This window comes from Tachysurus vachellii, chromosome 11, assembly GCF_030014155.1.
Source record: "Tachysurus vachellii isolate PV-2020 chromosome 11, HZAU_Pvac_v1, whole genome shotgun sequence".
NCBI lineage: Eukaryota > Metazoa > Chordata > Actinopteri > Siluriformes > Bagridae > Tachysurus > Tachysurus vachellii.
In genome coordinates this window covers 4,342,501-4,365,607 of record NC_083470.1, presented here as the reverse complement: position 1 = coordinate 4,365,607, position 23,107 = coordinate 4,342,501, and the positions used below count along the sequence as shown (strand labels likewise).

Genomic DNA, 23,107 nt, shown 5'->3' with positions numbered 1-23,107 from the left:
AATAGAATCATAAGAGAAATTCACAATCATTATTGAAACATTAAGCAACATTATTACTATTGTGCCGGACAAAACTTCGGTGCGTAACTTGTCCTGCAGCTTTTGCCATAGACCCATGAATGACATGTCAAATCGACCTAAAGGAGGAGAGGTGTGCTATGACTTTTCTAAGCGATCTGAGTACCGGTACTTCCGGTACCGGGTCTCAAAATGGCCTTTTTTCCCCATAGACTCCCATTATAAACTTTGGAGGTTTATAACTCGGCAATCTTTCGAACTATCTACACCAAACTCGGCCAGCTCCTTTAGGGTGAGACTTTGAACAAACTTTTAAATTGGTGTACCGACTGGCCTTCCGGTTGTGCCGCAGCCCCGCCCCCAAAATATGCAAAATCAAAAAACTTTTTACAACATGGACATGGGACATATCAAAACACTCAGAACAATGAGGGGAACTTCCTCAAGAGTATTCAGATGACGTCACATGCTCGTCTCGACTGGCCTCCGGGATTTGCCACGTGCAAGCACCATTCACATTTTCTTCAGTAAATGTACATTCTAGTTAAATAGTGTTATTCTGAATCTTTCCTACCATCAGTACACACTGCAGTAGCAGCAATAAAAATGGACAAATTTCTCAGAAATCAACCTCTGACAGTTCCTCCACAACATAATGTGACTCTGACTCAAATGGAACAAGAAGAAAATAAACAGGAAAATATGATGAACTCTAACAGTTCAAGCCTGACCTCAGTCCTTCCAGGATTTCATGGAGTTTTTCTTTTGTGATTGTCGAGGCCTTAGTTTGTGATTTTGGTTGCTGCTTTTTTGCAAAACTTTGGATGCAACTCAAGTTGTTTGTCAGTTTTTTGGCAGAAAATTGTTGAATTGGTGAAACTGCAAGCACAGGAGAGCTTCTCTTAAACGACTACCAGTGAAGCCACATGTAATGCCTTTCTATGAGAGCTGTACTCATGTTCAGTTCACAGCATTTGGTAAGTCAAGGGACTAAGCAAATATTTTAGGGTTCTAGATTTAACTTTAGCTAATATGATTGTCAACCTAACTGTTTGGCAGTGTGACAGTCCAGTCCAGAGAAGGCTGTTGGGAAAGTAAATGTCAGAGGGCAATCTTTAAAGCCATTCTAAAAATACTCATAGAACCATCATGCCTGATGTATTTACTCTCTGTATTGTGTTGCTGAAAACCAAGTACACCCAAAAACACTCGAGTTCTTTAGTCTGTCCCTCGTCAGGGAGATTTTAATGGTTTGATTTGGGAGCTACAGCAAGGCGTTTGTCTGTTTATCATCCAAAAATACTTCAGGATCATGGTTAGGGCTTCATAATAATTCTTCACCTATGAAGTGGTTAAGAAGAGATGAGTCAAGAAATCCTGCTTGGATTTCCAAAGACGGTGCGGTGTGGGTATCACTGTGGCTGAGTAAACCCAGCAAGACCATAGAAAAGGACGTCTCCTTGAGATATCACGTAAATGAAAGGAGTCAGTTTAACAGTCAGTCTCATTTAATATGTCTAAGTTCCTGTCAAATTACATTTCATACATTTTCAATGAACATTTATGGTCCTGACCCCATCTATTTTTACAGTTCAGTTGTCATGCAGTGCTCTAAAAACTGGCCCGGTCATATTTTGAGCACAGGCCTGTGTGACCTCTGTACTGTCCCTTTGACTCAATTCACACAAGCTTGAATATCACTACAGATGCTCAAAATAAGCTTCGAGAAACATTGAGTTTTATGCTTAGTGAACAAGGTGAAATGAAACGTGTCCGACTTTCATCGTCGAACCATTGTGTGGACCATTAATCATTCTGTATGGTGGAATAAGAAATTATATTAAGTTATATTCCAATATTTCCACTATAGAAAGCGTGAAAATGGGTAGCTTGATGGAGGAACGGTCTGCACTTTTGGTTGAGCTTTTTCTTTCCTTCTCTAGTGGATTACATTTATGGCATTTGGCCTCATCCAGAGCGACTTACAGAAGTGCTTTTGAAGCTTCTATCAGCGAATACATCGTTTTCAGTCTAGTTCATTAGGTCTAGGGTTGCAAAATTCTGGGAATTTTCAAGCCTGGAAACTTTCCATGGGAATTAATGGGAATATATGGGAATTAACGGGAATATATGGGAATTAACGGGAATATATGGAAATAAACTGGGAATTTTAAAAAAATGCAGAGTTGCCTATAACAAGGAACTTAAATATAGTTAAAAAAAATCTTAACAGCATAATTTTGTTTAAAACAACAAGATTTAATGCAATTTAAGTTGAATTTGTACCCTGCGTTCCTCACTTGCACACAACACACTGCTTACTGGAGGGCCAATGAGGCCAAACCCCCTGCATGTACTTACATTCTTCCATAACATGCACAGTAACACTTTATTTTAGGGTCATTTAACTAGTTGCTTATTAGCATGAATATTAATAGAATATTGGCTATTTATTAGTACTTATTAAGCACATATTAATGCCTTATTCTGCATTACCTTATTCTACATTTTTAATTGTACCCAATACCTAAACGTAATAACTACTTTACTAACTCTTAATAAGCAGTAAATTAGGAGTGTTACACATACACAGATAATTTGATGACCCTCCCCCACACACTCACTCCCCCGAAATAAAAAAAATAATGTTTATGTTTGTATATAATACAGTTTATATAAATTTCCAATTAATTCCCATAAATTCCTGTAAATTCCCATAAATTCCCGTAAATTTCCATAAATTCCCGTAAAGTTTCCAATTTTGAATATTTCCAAAATTTCCCAGATTAAGTTCCCGTGGAAAGTTTTCGGAAATTTACCGGAAACTTTCCGCCCCTTTGCAACCCTAATGAGGTCACAGACTAAGGATATGATCAGTCTAAAACTCTGGTGAGAAGAAATACAGAAAGAAAAGCACAAGTTATTTATTTAATTTTTTTAAGAACTAGTTTATATACTTCAGGAAGAGGTTGGTCAATAGATGCTGTTTGAGTTCAGCCAGTGACTCAGCTGTTTGGATATCCAGGGGTAGTTTATTCCTCCACCCAGGTGCCACGACAGACAAGAGTCTTGCTGTATTTTAAACCTAACCGTCGTTGTACCCTGAGAGATGGTAGGAGCAGTCGAGCAGTGTTAGAATAAGAGAGAGTGATGCAGTGCAGGATGCGATTACTGCTTTGAGGTAAATGGGTGCTGGACTGCTTTTTGCTTTCTAGGCAACCACCATCAATCCTGCCGGAAACCAGTGGAGGAAGTGTAGCAGTTGGGTGGTGTGGGAGAGCTTAAGAAGGTTGAAAACAAGCCACGCAGCTGCATCCTGGATCCGTTGCAAAGGTCGAATGACAAGGAACAGAACAAGCACCTAAGATCTGATAAGGAAATGAATTCTTTTAAGCCTTTTATTTCATTTGCTCAACTGCATGATGCCTTTAAGCAGAGACATCCAACCTAGAGAGGAGATAATTGAGGGTTTAGACATCTGTGGCAGCTTGGTGATGCTGAGGTTTCAACTTATGACCTTATAATCTACAGCCAGTGACTTTACATTACTTATCTACAGTAGGACAGGAACCTATTCCAAGTGGCTCTCTGGTTTGGGAAATGGCCTTTCGTCCCCAATCTCTGTTTATTTTGGTAGCCATTCACTGACATATTTCCTTACTAAAGGATTTCCTCCATAATCTGCTCAGATATCAGCTGATGTCAAATGAGCAGTACTTAAAAAAAACAAAACAAAACACATGCATTAAAGTAATTAAGTTTAATGCTTAAGATTAAATACTGCTTAAAATTTCATAATGTGTGCAACCTCAATTATTTATTATATTCTCGTGGTTATTAACAAGCCAAGATATGGTCGTAACCTTTCAGCACTTTAGAACAGTTGTGCTGAAGAGCACAGCAACCACCACATATTCATTCTTCATTATAAAACCAGCAGAACAAACTTGTAATCTTAAGAGCAGCAAAGCAAGTCGTGCTTTCAGTGCCGAGTGCAATCAGAGTCTGGCTCGTTGCGTCAAGCGGATCGTTTCTTGGCTTCACTCGACGGTTTATTACACACGAGGCAACACTAACAGCACAGTCACTGTTACTTCCACTGTGTTTGGATAAAGCGCTTTTTCATTCAAGTCCTTCGTCACTGCGTTCGGTTTTTCTGAATTGGCAGCAGCGTCTCCCTTCTTACAGCCATGAACTATGAGGTCATCATTCAACTAATGGAGCCCAGAGCTCACACCTGAGAGCAGGAAGATCAATGGTAGATCAGATTTTACCTGGACATTCGCTTTAATCCAGGAACAACCTCCTTTTAGAACCTCCTCTTGCCGGCCACCATCTTAAGAGCTATTTCAATCATTCATAAGCTTAAAGCAAGTCAATACGACTAGACCTGAAAGGCCAGAATACTTCAGCTCAGCAGGTCTGGTGAAGATATTAATACATTAAGAACATTAATACGTCTTTCCTGTGTGTGGGTGTGACTGTAGAGAACACGTGATCTAATAATAAATTCGCCAAAAAGAACGTTTCTCAGCTAAAGCAGTCAGATAACATCATCTTGACGAGCTTAGCTTAGCTTGAGAACTTTTTCTTTTATGAAAACCAACATGTATATAACAATAACCACAAAAACAATTACATACATGATGGTATATTGTACTTTTATCTGCTCATAGTTCCGTTTAACATTGTGGAACATCCATGAGATAATGTTAATCCTATGATCACTGGTGTTATAGAAGTTATAAACAGTCACAGAAGAAAATAACACAAGCTCGACGTGTTACTGAGGATCCACTATCCCGAAAGTCAGAGCTTTACTTTTGATGGTTATTAAATACTGACACTGAATTTATGATCTCTGCATTTAACCCATCCAAAGTGCACACACACAGCAGTGAACACACACACACCGTGAACACACACCCGGAGCAGTGGGCAGCCATTTATGCTGTGGCAACCGGGGAGCAGTTGGGGGGGGGTCGGTGCCTTGCTCAAGGGCACCTCAGTCGTGGTATCGAATCCACAACCTTAGTGTTAGGAGTCAAACTCTCTAACCATTAGGCCACGACTTCCCCCACCACTGGAGACATCCCTGACATTTCACGTGAAACGTACCTGATGAAACAGAACATAGAACTACTTGTATAGTTCTGTATATTATACTGTACTAAATGTGTCTGGTTTCTTCAGACCATAAATTGTTCGGGTTTGTATTCCAACAATCGTAAATACCTGGATTCCTAAGTGCCAAGTGGTGCAGTCCAAAGACAGTTTGATTGACGCTTCACAGCTATATTCTATCCTGACATATTAACCTCAGAGTGCTGGTACACGTCTAAGTAAAAACAATTGAAACACACCTTAACACTTTTTTTTTTGGGACAAGAGATAAATCATGTACGATTAATTTTTAGCCAAGCGATCAGGATAAAAAAAACAATATTTGGAGAAAATTTGTAACAGACAGGCAGTTCCAGTCCATTATAGAAGTTTATTGCTTTGACCTCATTCCTCTGATTCAAATTAGGAGCTTGATGATTCACAGAGTTTTAGTTAGCCGTACACACACACACACACACACACACACACACACACACACGCAAGCTGTGCAGTGCCCATTCCTGACTTTGATGAAACTCAAATGAGATAAACTGCATCATTGTCATTAGATTCGGATGTAATCAAGCCTCGCGTTCGCACGGTATTGAGAACAGAACAAACAAAATTCTTGATGAAGACTTTATTAGATGCATTTTATCAACTGTGGTGGAAGCATTGTGCCAAATGTGAATTGGCGATACAGACAAAACGTGGCATGCTGGGAAATCACAATCTAACCATGTACTGATAAGTCAGCCAGTATTTTGTACGACTTCACACGCAAAAATAAAACGTCCTAGCGCTACGTTTAAATGGAAATGCGGAAACAAAAACAGAAGACAAAACAAAGCACTGGTATTAAACTGGTTTGGATAACCATTTATTCTTTAGCTAGTTCACAGACGACAGCGTGAAGACGTTCGTCAGATGAACGGACAATTAAAATTCAAAATGTCACCATAGAAACCAAGGAGCCCGAGAGTGACGAGCTGACAATAACCAGCCTCAAATGTAGCAAGGAGTCTATAAACATACTTGAACATGGAGTGCCTGGCATAGTGAGGTTAATGTTTCAGCCACAGCTGTTCTGAGAAGAAAGTGAACTGTGATCTGATGGTCATGGGGCAGATTCAATTCTGTGTATGCTTTATGGAGTTCATGAGAACGGAGCTGTAAAATATTTATCCTTTACAGATACATATCCCATAATCCTTTGTGATCCTGTCAGATCTACCTTCGAGAGTAGTGTCATGACTTGCTGTGATTTTGGGAGAGTAAAGGAGCTAATAGAAAGGATTCTTTTCCCAGTAGATGTGTATTTTGGGTTAGAAAAAAGTCTTCCATTGCTAAGCCTCGACCACACACTGCTACTGAAAGCTGCGGCGATGCACTGGCATGCTGAGATTTATTTTTTTATTTTTTATTTATATAAGCAATGCCTTCGCCGTACCTTAGAGTCGCCCAGCCAGACAACGGCTAATGAAGTGAAACCGGGAGGCTATAAGAGGATGACGCAAAACGTTCTGTATCTCCTACATCACAAACCACTAGCAATTAACGCTGTTTGAAAAACCTTGACAGACACAGCGATGTTTGGAAATGCGATCTGAGTCGCCTCGGTCGTCGGATCGCTGCTCTGAGAGCATCACAGACAGCAGCAACTGAAACCGGCATGGACCGGAATAAACTAGTCCACTGTGTGCTTCTATCTATTCGGTGAAGGCGTGAGGAGAGTGAAAGAGAAACGAGAGAGCAGCGAAAAGAACACGACGGTGGAATAAGTGAAAGTAAACTGAGTGAAAGTCTTTAGTGGCTTAGTGAAAGCTTATAGTGTAAACGCCGCCTGAACCAAACACCGAACGCCGCATAATCACCGCCGTTTGGTTACAACACAGGGACTCGTTCAACTTTCTCCTTTTAAGGCAAAAAAATAACTAGGAGAGAAAACCTTAAACCAATTTCACATAACTGGAAAATAGTTCTCGCCAAACAAACAAAGAATTATAGAAATTTTTACCATCTAAACAGGATTATCCAGATAATAATCCACAAGAATTTCTTATTCCATCTAGTAAAATATTAAACATTATGAAAAACAGTTCAACTTCCCCAAAATCCCCTCCACACACACACACACACACACACAAACACTCAAAAATATGAAGACTGAAAGATGGGAGAAAGGAAAAAAAAAAAGAAAGAAAATAACTGTTCACATTCAGGAGAGAAGATCATCTGTAACTGTTTTACATGCAAAATAAAAAAAAATTAGGAGAACAAAGAAAGAAAGAAAAAGACGACGGGATACGTGACACAGGGAACGCAGCCTTATTAGATGTAAAGCATACAGGACAGGATCTCTCCTACATCCTGTTGGGTACGATCCAGCAACAGGAAGTGATGCGTGAAGCAGGCTTCAGGGAGGAAGAGGAGAGGCAGACAGGTACGTGGGGTAAACTCCATCAGTCCGACTTCTTATCACGCTGAGAGTCAAACAGTGCCTGGAAATAACACAGAGAGAGGGAGAGGGGGGGGAGAGAGAGAGAGGGAAAGAGAGAGAGAGAGAGAGAGAGAGAGAGAGAGAGGGGGAGAGAGAGAGGGAGAGAGAGAGAGCAAGAGAGAGCGAGAACAAGAGAGAGAGAGAGAGCATGAGAGAGAGAGAGTGAGACAGAGAGAGAGAGGGAGAGAGAGAGAGAGCGAGAACGAGAACAAGAGAGAGAGAGAGAGAGAGGGAGAGAGAGAGCGAGAACAAGAGAGAGAGAGAGCATGAGAGAGAGAGAGCGAGACAGAGAGAGAGAGGGAGAGAGAGAGAGAGCGAGAACGAGAACAAGAGAGAGAGAGCGAGAGAGAGAGAGAGAGACAGAGACAGAGAGAGAGAGAGAGAGAGAGAGTGAGACAGAGAGAGAGAGAGAGAGAGAGAGACAGAGAGAGAGACAGAGAGAGAGAGAAACAAAATACACAATAAATATCAGTAGTAAAAATGCCCATGAGGCAAAATCCCCTGTGCCTGCGCTTTCCAAATCAAGAGCATCATTAGATCTGAAGGACAAAAACCCAGTGAACTCTTTTAAGGAAATCCACTAATAAATGTTTGTGTTGATGGTAAAAGTTTACCTAAATTCCCAATAAAAAAAAAAATAAAAAAATCACACCCAGCTCTTTATCGTAGGGATCAAAGGAGCATTATGTAGTGAAAGGAGCAATACATCATAAAACTACACCAGTTCAAATATCCAGCAGCTTTTCACTTTTCCTCACTGATTCAATCTCAGGTTTAAAAAAAAAAAAAGAAATGAGACAAAATAAAGGCCACAGCTGCTGAGTAAATGTGTCTAGTGAAACATGACTTCGAGCACACAGTTATATTATAGCAGAATGAGGAAAAAGAGGAAAAGAGCACAGAGATTTAGGGGAACCCTCTTGAGAGTAATGATGTTTATTAGCCGTGTTTAGTTTGGTTTCATTCCGACACACGGCGTTAGTTTCATTATGTGCTGTTCAGGCTGCAATCAACTTTACTCAGAAGCAGGAAAACAGAAGTCAGAATTAAATCGACTCATTTCTAAACTTTACCACGTTTCGGCTACAAGGTGGTGGAAAAGACATCCGGACTGACGAGATAGAAACATCCCCGAAAGAGCAAATCTGTAGTCGGTGTTAGAAATTTTATAAACTGATTTGTATGCTGAATAAATGCTAGATATTACTGCTGATGCTGTGTGGGATATTTAGACAAGACCTCATTGTTGTCCGTCCCCCGTCCATGTATTATATCATTCTAATACATTTTAAACATGTGCATCATCAGATCCCTAAATCCGCAGTGGTCAGTTTGTTAGTCACAGACTCCGAGGTCTGCTTTTCGACACTCCTTGTGTTCCAGGATGGCAAGTGTAGAGCCAAATCTGTGTGTGGCTTCTTCGACAAGCATGAACACAGACACTTTCCTTGGCCTGAGAACCACAACAACTCAATCCGATAGAAAACTTTAAAAGAACAGGTGAAACACTGAAACAAACCCCATGAACTTCAGCTGAAACGCAACCAAGTCAGCACGAGGGTGACTAAAACTGACAAGAAACTACCACCAGACGCTGGTGAAATCTCCGCCAGACACGACTGGAGCTGAGGCGGAACTAAGTATTAGGAAAGTGTTAGTGTAGCATAGTGTTGTTGTTTTTTTGTATTATTATCTGACAAGCTCATGTTTCCACAAGATGTTCCTCTGACAATATGAGGAAAAAAAAGTTTCATGATCTGCATAAAAGCAAACGCACTTGGTGCTAAATAAGTACAAGAATTTGTCAGGTAAAGGGCAAAGTTTTGCGTGTGGCATAATGTAAGCTAAACAGTACATGAGACCTTTAAAAACTGGATGTCTCTCCACCTTAACCATAGTTTAAACGTAATCTTAAGGGTAGTGACTTTTAATTTGAGGTTAAGATTTTTATAATGTCGGAACAAACAAGAAAAAAAAAAAGTGCCCCAGGTTCACAAAAACCCTTTCAATTGCGTCCTTATTTACACAAATGCTTTGGAGATGCGTAGCAACGCAAAAAAGCCATGTGCACCCAAAAGCCAGTCATTAGTATGAGGGCAGGTGGATCGAGTTCAAGGAAAAGCCAAGTAATAAAAGGAAGGTTAAAGCGAGCTCTTGTTCACGCGTGTGTGATATATGAAGCGCTCGTCATTACTTCCTGCAGCTTCAGTCAGGGATCAAGGTCATTTTGTGCAACAATAGCAACCTTCATAGAAGCTCAAGAACAGCTCCAAAGCAAAAGCAGTAACTAAACAGGGGAATAATTGAAAAGTCTACATGGGAAAATGTAGACCATTTTGTTTGCATCTGATGTTTGCTTCTATAATTTTAGCAGTGGAGCACAGACAAATTTAGCCAACGAGTAAGACCATCTGACCCAAAATGTTTTCCTACAAAACATCCAGCTATTCAGTGATGCGATTTAGGACACAGTCTGTCTCGCTGTAATTTAGCCGGTATTAAACACTGGAACTTTATATATAGTAGTGCAGCCATTTTGGATAACCAGACCCCGCACCAGACTTTTATTTTATGTGAAAATGACATTTTGGATCTTGTCGAGTAAAGCGAGGACTTTGGGGGAAACAGACTTCCATTAACTGTTGGCTGCATGAGTTTGTTGCGACACTGAAAACTCAAGTCAGTATCATATCCTGGTTGATGTAAATGTATTTGTTGTGGACAAATTGTGTAATTTAACAGGGAAAAACAACAACTCAAGCCCATCTGCCTGAAGCACAAACTGATCAAACGATGCTTGTGCTTTAATTCTCCACGTAATTTAGAATAATCATCTCTTGTCCAAGAACGTCCGGCATACGTCAGGTCTTGATTACTGATCTGTGAAACTCCGGTGCAGCAGCTCTGTTGTTCTACGCAGCGCTCGTGGCACTGTGCTTCAGAAGAGTAACAAGTCTAGTTGGCTGAGGGAACTGATGCATGAAAAATAACTGACGTGTGGTTTAACCTTCAAGCAATAAAAGGCATGTATTAACAAATACTATTACATGTCATGCCTGCTCTGTTACACAGGTCTGGTTTGAGGAAGCCTCGGACCAGCTTTACTTCTCTTTCAGCTCGACACGGTCAACGTGTCTTAGATTAAGGTGGGCGTTTAGTTAGAGCAACATGGAGAACAATGCTAACACTTTATGTCGGCCGTCTGTAACGATTCTCACCTGCAAAGGCAAAAATACAACACCTGAAGACGCTTAACTGTCCTGACACTCGGGTGAACTTTCTCCGTTATGAACCACCAGCATAAACGACTTGCATATGAACATATAAGATACTGTCAGCTAGGCTCAAAATGTGTTTCAGGGACGAGATTCTAAAGATGGCCGCAAATTCGGGAGTGTAGTCAGAGAAGCGGTGGTGTTACGCTCACATTGATTGGATCTTTGAGTCAAGTCCAGCTTAAATGTGGAGTATTGTATCGTTGTGCTAATCTGTACTAGATTTTTTTTTCTTACTTTGTGTTCTTACTTTTGATTGTTCTTTGTGACTTGCCAAGATCTGGCCACTGGAGGGAATATTTACTTGCAGTTACACACAATATTCGTTTTTTGATCCAAAATCTACATTCTTCTAAAAATGTGTTCTCTTAATAATAGTTCTGTTTAAGAGGCTTTGGCATGAACTGTAACTGCACAACATCAAGCAAATAAATTGAAATTGAAAATGAATTGTGTGCATGAGAGAGAGAGAGAGCAAGAGAAAGAGAGAGCGAGCAAGAGAAAGAGAGAGAGCAAGAGAAAGAGAGAGAGCAAGAGAAAGAGAGAGAGCAAGAGAGAGAGAGAGAATGAATGCTAACCTGTAATTTCGAATGCTCCTCCAGCAGGCGATCGTACTCCACGGTCAGGTTCTCCGACTGCTTTTTCATCGCCTTCACATCACCGTCCGACTTCTGTAAAGCTGCACAGGAACAAACACGGAAAAACAAACAGGTTAAAAAGAGAAGCTGTGTATTTACTTTAAATTACACACAACCACCTCCACACACACACAGACACACACACAGACACACACACAGACACACACACAGACACACACACAGACACACACACAGACACACACACACACAGAGACAGGGGGGTTAATGAGTCTATGTAACAGTATCTATATTAAGAACAGGTAGTCCTTAAATTTTCATCTCGTGCCTGTTCTGAACACACTGGAAACAGATCATAAAGACCATCAGAGACGTCTGAAACGACTGGACTTGGTGTTCTAGACCAGATGAAAATACAAAATAAGAAAATGCTAGCTAATTTGTAAAAACAACTTCTTAAGATTGACCAATGGAGAAGCTGCGACATGTTACGGCCCACAGGACGTTACAGGCCAGTTTTTTTTTTTTTGGCAATTTTTGTTTTTATTTTCTTATTGGCCTTGAATTTGAAATTTGCTGGAACTGGCAGGACTCCCAAGGGCGGGGGCAAATTTTGTAGCCAGGACGTCGAGAAAAACACGGCAGCAAACAAGGAGATCAGTCTGTGGCACTGGGAGTTCTGATGTTCATGTGGTGGATGAAGTGAAGACAGACTTAATCTATACACAAACACGCTGCTGCTAGACTGTACATAAAGCCTTCTGCCTTTTGATGCTCGTGAACTTGAGACAGGGTCACACTGACTTGGCCTGAAAGATAACTCTGGTTTCCTCCAACCTCCCACAAGGAGGTGAAATAATTACAAGCAGGAGTTACATCCTGACGCCATCACAGTAGTGTTTAATCGAAGAAGCTGTGCTACTGTCTTATTAAAGTCCCTAAGATTCTCACTATCGTGTTTTTTTAGACAGGAATTATAGTACAATACAATACGGTAATCACTTTAATTGGATGAATGTTCATGGGTTAACTAAAAAGATATTTAAGATTTAATATGCAGCAGTACAAGTGAACGTCAAGGACACAAGCGAGGTTATCTTCAGCAGATAAAAACCAAAAATCTGTATACAGGCTACAGAACAATGTGTTATTGGTGGAAAACAGACACTGACTTTGTGTTAAATTTAAAATATTCCCAAAACTAGAACTCAATATAAGGTGCAAAAAATTACTAAAAATAATAAACTAATCAAATCTAATAGTAGGGGGCACGGTGGCTTAGTGGTTAGCACGTTCGCCTCACACCTCCAGGGTTGGGGGTTCGATTCCCTCCTCCGCCTTGTGTGTGTGGAGTTTGCATGTTCTCCCCGTGCCTCGGGGGTTTCCTCCGGGTACTCCGGTTTCCTTCCCCGGTCCAAAGACATGCATGGTAGGTAGATTGGCATCTCTGGAAAAAATTGTCCGTAGTGTGAGAGTGACTGAGTGTGTGTGTGTGCCCTGTGATGGGTTGGCACTCTGTCCAGGGTGTATCCTGCCTTGATGCCCGATGACGCCTGAGATAGGCACAGGCTCCCCGTGACCCGAGGTAGTTCGTATAAGCGGTAGAAGATGAATGAATGAATGAATGAATGAATCTAATAGTTGTGTTTTAGCATTATTTTCTGATTATAATTACTATAATAGCTCTGCTTGTTCTATTTCATCTCATTTCTGCTCAGATAGACAGACCTGAGTAAGCTTCAGTTCCTCATTTGTGCATAATAACAGTATACTTTACCAACATAAAAACCACAAAGGACAACAAATCTGCGCATTTATATTTTCTTTCCCCAATCAGCGTCATGTGATAAAAGCATGTAATGCCATAAAACATACAAGCCAATCAGATCTCAATGTACAAATGAAGACAAGCCATGGAGAAGTTTGTGGTCAATATTAACAGACATTTTTACTCTTCTTTGTCTCCCCTATCCTCTTTTTTTTTTTTTTTTTAACTTATTTGATCTTTTTTTCTACAGCTAGCATGTTTAGAAGAGATGGGGGACTCGACTTGACTCGAGTCAGACTCAAGTCGCAAATTTGAGAATTGAGATTTGCTTGACAAATATTTAAAAAAAAAGACTCGACTTGACTTTGACATTCACGACTTGAGACTTACTTGTGACTTGCACATGTGTGACTTACTCCCACCTCTGATGTTTAGTATTCGGAACAGTTCATTGTAACAATCGCAAATAATTTTTCTAAGCAACGGTTTTCAAAACGGTAGCTTAAAGGGTATAATCAGTGGTTTTATGTGGCTGTTTTGGCATTTAACAAAAACAGCTCAGCCTCTGCTCGTCTTTGCTGAGTGTACACCACCTTCCTTCATTAAATATATCTGCATCACACCTCTCTTGTGTGTGTGTGCGTGTGTTTCGTCATGCTTGCGTCTCAGCCCTGGGTGTTGATGTGTTTCAGCAATCTGACTCATACCTTGCTTGCTGGCTTCCATCTCATCCTTTAGCCTCCTGACCTCCTCTTTCAGGGCCTTGGTCTCTTCCTCTGCACTGCTCTTAGCCTTGCCTCCCGCCTCTGGGATCTCCATTCCTGCATCCTTCAGTTTCTGCGCGCGCACACACACACACACACACACACACACACACACACACACACACACACACACGTTACTTGTTATTCCTAAAATAACCAGCAATACGAAATTAACTCGTTGATTGTTTCCTAATACAGAGTGAATAAAATAAAACAAACGTAAAGGGCACTGTGGCTTGGCATAAAATGCAGACTTAAAGCTAAAACCGTCTGTTTAACTAAAACAGAGCGCTGTTTAAATGACTACAGAAAGAACAAGGCTGCGTTGTGTTGTGATCTCAGGGAAGTATAAGATCAAGTAGGTTTTGATGTTCTGAGAATAAAAGCCCATAAACAGCCCAGATCTAGGCAACATAAAAAGAGAGGCTTTAATGTCACAGCCAAGAGGCTCCAGTAGCGACTTCTTGATCACCCGTGTTTAAAGAGCAGGGAAAAAAGGAAAAGAAAAAGAAAAAAAAAAAAAAACATGATAAATTGGTGATTCTTTTAAAGCGTTTCTGAAGAAAACAAACACAAATACAATGCTCTGATGCACTGTGAGGTGAACTGGTATTGTAATTAAAATATGAATAAACATTTTTATATTTCCATCAGTCAGAAAACAAACAGAGTTTTTAATAGCATTAAAACCCTATAGGTTTTATTTATCCGTGTTATTTGACGGATAACCTTTAATTTGAACCGACGACCATTAAGAGTAAACTGCTTGGCTAGTTTAACGGACACGACATTTAGAATCATCTGTTAAACCTGTGATCACTTTCAGAAATCCAACACCAGTTTACTGAGTGCTGATTTTTGTAAGAGAAAGCAGACGGGAGATCGAGAACAACCTGCCTGCCATGACACGTGTATTTACATGACATTCTGTACAGCACAAACTGCCAAGCTCTCGAGTTTGTTCATGTCCTGTACTGAATGCAGATAATACGCATCTTGATCCGCATCGAATGTTCCTTTAATGTCCACTGAAGCAAAGCAGTTATCTTATTATTTTCTTATCAAAAGACCTTCACTGAGGAATGATGCTTAACATTATTTAAAAAAAAAAAAAAAAAAAAGAACAGAAACAAAACAAAGTATTTAATTAGGGAACAGATGAAAAAATCAGAAGAACGATTATCTCCCTATTAAGGTCTGACATGTACCAAGTGTGCAATGTCGCCCTCTAGAGTGTGTAACTAGCACAACACATTATTATAATAGCACAACAGATTATATTAAATCTGGGAGATTCATTTCACTCTTTTTCTTCTTAAAAACAGACATTCGTATACAGTTTGTTCACAGCATTGAGAGCTGAGAGCTCGGACACCAGTGACTGGTCAGGTAAGTGTCTGATGGTCATCTTAATTCACTCGCAGAAAGACTAACTTAACTAACTTGTTTGTCATCTGTATCTCTGGGGGTTTGTGATAAGGTTAGAAACATTGTAGGCGTAGATCATTTTCACATGGCTTTTTCTAATCGAGATGGGTTTAATTTGGTTGCAGTGTAGCTAAAACACAAAGCGGCGGAGTCTGTTCAGAGTCGTTAGACGCGTCAAATGTCGTGAGACGCGGCAAATGTTTCTGGGTGGATCGACGCTCCAGCCAATCAGTACCACTTGGTAAAGGATGCCGAAACAGTGTCAGCTGCAATTACAGTATAGAAAAAATGCTACTTTAGAACACAAGATATGACTGTACTGCTCTGAAAGCTCTGCTTGCCTTTGTGGCACAACTGTAGCTAATCCTACTTTTTTTTTTGTGGTCTGGATATTTCCAGCAGTGTCCTTGTACTCGTACTGCAGCTGAAGATCAACACTGCTTTCTGGGTTAAGGGATGTGGTAGTCTAGTGGTTAAGGTGTTGGACAACTGATTGAAAGGTTGAGAGTTCAAATCCCAGGTCCACCAAGATGCGGGGCTCCTGATCAAGGCCCTTAACCCTTAATTGCTCAGGGGTATAAAATAAGATCAAGTAAGTAAGAAACTCTGGATAATGGTGTCTTCCATATGCCTTAAACGTTAATGTATTCTCTCACTATTTTAGTGAATGTCTAGCACTTATTACAGAGGTAGTTAAATCTCATTCCCATTTAGACATCCTGCTGTACGCAGATGTCATTTTTATCGGATCGGGCACAAAAGGGGCTTCATATTAAATTGCTGAATGTGCTTTGCTTTCGTTTAATAGTTAATCCCTGGAAAGCTCAAAATTGTTTCTCTAAAGCTGTTTTCTAAAAAGCCAATCAGTTTTAGTTTGGAGCTCAACAGGCCCATCTCTGTAACAAGACTCAGACTATTCATGGGCTTGTAAAATTTTAACCGTGTCTTAATCCCAACCTCAAAATCGATCTCCCAAGGCCTATTTTACTCAAGTGCACTGGGCATCCATTAAAAACTAAAGTACGTATATGTCAATAGATCATCTCGAAGTTCAAAGTCAAATGTTCTACCGTAAGCATGTTATGGGTTGTTCTTTTAACTCTCACGCTACTGCTCACAAATTATTTAATCAATTATCAGACTTTCAGCTTTAACAACGAGTCACAGATCCACTTGAGAATCCAGAGTCCTTGGAGGTGAAAAGTCACCACTGAATCTATAATTATCCAGCACCGATGGCTTGTGGTACGAGGGAATTTTAATTTGTTTGCACGCCAGATGCAAAAGAATGGAAAGAGGATGGATGTAGGTCAGGAGTTGCTTCAAGGGCAGTATGATGGACTCCCAGCCTTCATCACTTTGTGGTAATTAATCATGCATACAGTATGAAGCATCAGCCAGTCTCTGGTCTCTTCTAATTTAATTAAGCTAGATAATGAAGACAGGAAACAAGACAAAATGTGGGAAATTAAACTTAAACCAGTATGTAGCGGTCAATAGGTAAATATTTTTTTCTGGCTGTTTTTTGTTTTAATGTATTGCTGACCTGTAGCCTCTGTGTGTGTGTGTGTGTGTGTGAGAGAGAGAGACAGAGAAAAGAAGGTTGCGTGACCAAAGATATGTGAAATTTGCATATGCATTCCATCACTTGCAGCGACGCTGGCAACAAACAGCGTTGGTGTTATAATCATTTAATATTTTTTACTTGGTAACAAGGTCAGGAATTTCCAAAAACAAAGCCAAGGCTATAAACGAATGTAACGATTATCCTGTAATCTGAAACTCTCGCTATGAAAGCACAAGAAATGTGATAGAAACTGTGTGTGCGTGAGCTCGGTGATGGAAATAAATTATTAAACCAGAAAATAATCGTGTTCCATTTTCTTAATTAAAACCCATGTCCATCAGTTCAGAGTGATGAAGCTGGGACGTGAGAAGGTGTTTTGTTGCTCTGCTCAGAAAACTGAACTATAATTCCTTATAATTAGTAATAATATTTAATAAGATCCAACACACTTTATAAGGGTCTAGTTTTCTGGCAAGATACCTCACGGTATCTTGACATGGAGAGAAACTTTACCCATCACGAAGGCTGTTAGGAGAACATGAAGGTTAACGTATCACACGAAGGCCTTATTGGGACTGGATTAGTTTCACACAATGACGTGAGGGTACACTCATTAACGCTGTATCTCTGCATATCTGCTGTTACTTCTACACTCACGCTTTTGTATCCTCTGCTGCCAAAATTCAACTTAAATCCTCGTGTTCCACATTCTCAAGCAAGGCCAGATCTTGTTTTATCAGAGAAGCAACAGTTTCAAGGGGGTTTTAAGTAAATTGCTGAGCTCAAGCTTATACGGTGTGTTATGGTCATGTGACCTGATAACTATTTGTACAGCCGAGACCCTGCAACACACGGTTATAAACCGTCAGTCTGTATTAAAATGGGAGTCCATGTGGAATCCTATTTATACAGAGATCACTTATCCCATCAAGCCGTGAGCAGATTTTAAACAGTAACTTAAATCTGTAGATAACAATAACGTCACCCTCTTGCGCTCGCTGTGAGCTGAACCGGTCAGTGTGTATTCTTACCTCCTGAAGCTTCTCGTTCTCCTCCATGTATTTCCTGGCAGCGTCGCTCGCACCCTCTGCTTGTTTCTGGAAGGCCGTATTGGAGGCCATGAGTGTGGCTTGCTGGGAAAGTAGGCTGGCTAGACGTCGCAGCAACCTGAGATACAAAGAAAAGAAAAATAAATAGACAAATAGACAGAGTTTATACATCAAAATCGTTTTGCACTACCTTGATCACAAAGGACTAACACTGCATGAAAGACGGGGATATTAAAAAGGTAATAAAGTTCTAAAGGCAGAAATGAAAATGTAACGAGTGTCTGCTAAATGCTGTAGATGTACAGTACGGCGGGTAAAATAAGCATTGAACACGTCACCATTTTTCTCAGTAAATTTATTTCTAAATGTGCTGTTGACATGAAATTTTCACCAGATGTTGGTAACAACCCATTCGATCCACACACGCAAAGAAACAAATCATAGATGTCCGTAAATTAAGTTATGTTTAATAATGTTAAATGACACAGGGAAAAAGTATTGAACACACTTACTGAGACATGTTTAATACTTCGTACAAAAGCCTTTGTTGGTAATGAGACGCTTCGAGACGCCTCCTGTATGGAGAAACGAGTTGCATGCATTGCTGAGGTGTGATTTTTTTCCCCATTCTTCCACACAAACAGTCTTCAAATCTTGAAGGTTCCGTGGGCCTCTTCTATGAACTCTGATCTTTAGTTCTTTCCATAGATTTTCAATTGGATTCAAGTCAGGTGATAGGCTGGGCCATTCCAGCAGCTTTATTTTCTTTCTCTGAAACCAATTGAGAGTTTCCTTGGCTGTGTGTTTGGGATCATTGTCTTGCTGAAATGTCCATCCTCGTTTCATCATCATCATCCTGGTAGATGGCAGCAGATTTTTATCAAGAATGTCTCTGAACATTTTCCCATTCATCCTTCCTTCAATTATATGAAGTTTGCCAGTACCGTATGCTGAAAAACAGCCCCACACCATGATGTTCCCACCTCCAAACTTTACTGTTGGTATGGTGTTTTTGGGGTGATGTGCAGTGCCATTACTCCTCCAAACATGGTGTGTATTATGGCATCCAAAGAGTTCAATTTTGGTCTCATCTGACCAGACTATATTCTCCCAGTATTTCACGGGCTTGTCCAAATGTTGTGCAGCAAACTTTAAATGAGCTTCAACATGTCTTTTCTTCAGCAGTGGAGTCTTGCGTGGTGAGCGTGCATACAGGCCATGGCGGTTGAGTGCATTACTTATTGTTTTCTTTGAAACAACTGTACCTGCTGGTTCCAGGTCTTTCCGAAGCTGTCCACAAGTGATCCTTGGCTCTTGGACAACACTTCTGATAATTCTTTTCACTCCTCTGTCAGAAATCTTGCGAGGAGCACCTGGTCGTGGCCTGTTTATGGTGAAACGATGTTCCTTCCACTTACGGATTATGGCCCCAACAAGTGCTCACTGGAACATTCAGAAGTTTTGAAATCCTTCTGTAACCAATGCCATCAGAATGTTTTGCAGCAATAAGGTTGCGAAGGTCTTGAGAGAGTTCTTTGCTTTTACCCATCATGAGATGTTTCTTGTGTGATACCTTGGTAACGAGACCTTTTTATAGGCCATCAGTTTGGACAGAACCAGCTGATATTAATTTGCATTGACAAGGGGCAGGATTGCTTTCTAATTACTGATTGTCTTGGCTTTCCATGCCTTTTCGCACCTCCCTTTCTTCATGTGTTCAATACTTTTTCCCCTGTGTCATTTAACATTATTAAACATAACTTAATTTATGACATCTATGGTTTGATTTCTTTGCATGTGTGGATTGAATGGGTTGTTACCAACATCTGGTGAAAATTTCATGTCAATAGCACATTTAGAAATAAATTTACTGAGAAAAATGGTGACGTGTTCACACTTGATACACTAGCAGGAAGTAAACATGTACATCGAACCCCTGTAGGGGGAAAGTCGGTATGTATTCACATGCTAATTGGGAAAGAGGAGTAACGCACCTAAAATTAGCCGTTAAGTAGTTTACGAAAGATGAGCGATGAGATATTGCAGCATGCTTGGAAAACCGATCACTTAAAAATACACCCAACTTGCTTGGAAAGAAAGCTAGCATACTGAATAAACAACAGTGAAACAGCCAGGAAACAGAATAACTTTTGCTTACATGTTACTATGACCCATCAAAAGCAGACAATTACACTCTACACACGTTACTCAAAGAACAAAAGTTCACTTCGGTTATGCATGACATCATCGCAGAATAAAAAAAAAAATCTTTGCATCTGGTTAAAAACACGCCTAAAAAAAGGTTGTGCCACAGCACCTATGAGGCAACCACACTTAGCATATGCAAAAAGACTGACCGCAGCACTCCGTGATGAATCAGAGCTACAGTAGCATACGTGACAAACGTGAAAACCGGGCTGCTCGGCTCTCGGTTGTGCATGAGATCATCCACACAAGAGTACATGTGCATTCACCACGTTCATTCTGAGCATCGCTCTCAGGTTGCAGCGGGTGTTTTCTTTAAAACACAAGGGACTCCGTGTTGGGTGTCGCGCTTCCAGCTGGCTCTGAACACTGCACCATGGGCCAGGTTTACTTTAACCTTTCAGCTCTACAGCCTTTCAGCTCAAACAGTTTATGTTAAGTGTAACGTAAGTGCAGTCTGCAGCTCTGCAACACCAGCCACGTTTCTGGAAACCCTTTCGCATTTATAGTTTGCACAAACAGATTAACCTAACAGAAGCCCATTCCCGCGACGCAGCAGGCGCACTCTTAAGCGAGCACACACTCTAAAATCAGTTCTCGGGTGTCAAAGTGCCTGAGCGGCTGCGCGGCTCGGCTACGGAGACGCCGGGCTTTCTCTTTGCAACATGAGCAGTGGGCTAGAGGTCACCAGGTTTGTGCCAAATATATCAACTAAATATAATATTCATCACCTGTTGTTTAATCACATGAGCTCTCTATATAATCACACTGAATCTGGCAGCCAGGAATTGTGGTAGCACAAGTAGCTTGAGTAGTTAGGGCCTGAGCACCGAATGGTGCGAAGCCCTATTGTTTTTCCTCGGGAGTATTATTTTTTTTTTTTTTTTATTTTTTTTTTTTTTTATTTTTTCCCACACATTGGCCAATTGGGGTCCCTTAACATGCTCGAAAACTCTTGAAATTTGGCACACACGTCAGAGTCGCGCGACACTAGGATTGGACAAAGGTTGGAATACGGGCGTGGCAGGGGGGCTCTGTAGCGCCCCCTGTAATGCAAAAACAAACATTGGTGCACAGATCGGGCAATTATGTACGCACATGTACGAGAGTTGGTACGCATATAGATCTCATCGACCCGAACAACTTTCGCGCTCTAAACTATGAGCTCCGCCCAACAGGAAGTCGGCCATTTTGGATTGTTTTATAAGTGCATGCGGTGAACTTTTAAATACTCCTCCTAGGGAATTCATGCGATTGACATCAAACGTTGTGAACATGATGCCAAGACATTGCACTTGCTAAATTGCGAAGGGATTTTTGATATCTCGAACGGTGCTGCCATGGCGAGGCGACAAAGTTATGGCGAATTCAGAGAAACAGGAAGTGTCTAATATCTAAAGCAAAAAATGTCTTATTGGGATGACACGCGGTGTGTATGTTCGGCCAAGGATTCCGATCGCATCGATGTGCCTATTGTGAATCTCGGACATAGCGCCACCAACAGGCGCCAGGAAGTGTGTCAGTCACAACAGTTGCATGTGGTGAACTTTTAAATACTCCTCCTAGGGAATTCATGCGATTGACACCAAAAGTGGTGAACATGATGCCAAGACATTGCACTTGCTAAATTGCGAAGGGATTTTTGATATCTCGAACGGTGCTGCCATGGCGAGGCGACAAAGTTATGGCGAATTCAGAGAAACAGAAAGTGTCTAATATCTAAAGCAAAAAATGTCTTATTGTGATGACACGCGGTGTGTATGTTCGGCCAAGGATTCCGATCGCATCGATGTGCTTATTGTGAGTCCCGGGTATAGCGCCACCAACAGGCCCCAGGAAGTGTGTCAGTCACAAAGGTGGATTTTTTCACAGTTGCATGCAATGAACTTTTAAATACTCCTCCTAGAGGATTCATGCGATTGACACCAAAAGTGGTGAACATGATGCCGAGACATTGCACTTGCTAAATTGCGAAGTGAGTTTCGATATCTCGAACGGTGCTGCCATGGCGAGGCGACAAAATTATGGCGAATTCAGAGAAACAGAAAGTGTCTAATATCTAAAGCAAAAAATGTCTTATTGGGATGACACGCGGTGTGTATGTTCGGCCAAGGATTCCGATCGCATCGATGTGCCTATTGTGAATCTCGGACATAGCGCCACCAACAGGCGCCAGGAAGTGTGTCAGTCACAACAGTTGCATGTGGTGAACTTTTAAATACTCCTCCTAGGGAATTCATGCGATTGACACCAAAAGTGGTGAACATGATGCCAAGACATTGCACTTGCTAAATTGCGAAGGGATTTTTGATATCTCGAACGGTGCTGCCATGGCGAGGCGACAAAGTTATGGCGAATTCAGAGAAACAGAAAGTGTCTAATATCTAAAGCAAAAAATGTCTTATTGTGATGACACGCGGTGTGTATGTTCGGCCAAGGATTCCGATCGCATCGATGTGCTTATTGTGAGTCCCGGGTATAGCGCCACCAACAGGCCCCAGGAAGTGTGTCAGTCACAAAGGTGGATTTTTTGTCAGCTTCATGCGGTAAACTTTTAAATACTCCTCCTAGGGGATTCATGCAATTGAGACCAGACTTGGCCACCATGACGCAGAGATATTGCAGATGCGAAATTGCGAACGAATTTTTGATATCTCAAACACTGTTGCCATGGCATCGTGTCAAAGTTTACTTTTATTTCAGGCATATTTAAGGCTTTTGGCGTGCTTGTATTAACTTGAAATTTGACACATACATCACATTTGTCGGCTGTTAAGTGTGGACAAAAAGGTCAGACAAAGGTGTGTCTCTTAAGTGGCTCACTAGCGCCCCCA

The 23,107-nt window shown here is 40.9% G+C and overlaps 1 protein-coding gene across 2 annotated transcripts in view; it reads right to left on the bottom strand.

Moving 5' to 3' along the window:
* Positions 1-5,746: 5,746 nt before the first annotated feature.
* Positions 5,747-23,107, bottom strand: part of bcap31 (B cell receptor associated protein 31) — a 25,206-nt gene continuing 7,845 nt past the window's right edge. For both annotated transcript variants that reach the window (XM_060881015.1, XM_060881014.1), the window contains exons 5-8: positions 18,051-18,186; positions 13,968-14,097; positions 11,475-11,575; positions 5,747-7,622 (exon numbers count right to left, since the gene is read on the bottom strand). In XM_060881015.1, coding sequence (XP_060736998.1) covers positions 7,584-7,622; positions 11,475-11,575; positions 13,968-14,097; positions 18,051-18,186 — 406 coding nt within the window. In that variant the 3' untranslated portion in view covers positions 5,747-7,583. The remainder of the gene's footprint in view (positions 7,623-11,474; positions 11,576-13,967; positions 14,098-18,050; positions 18,187-23,107) is intronic.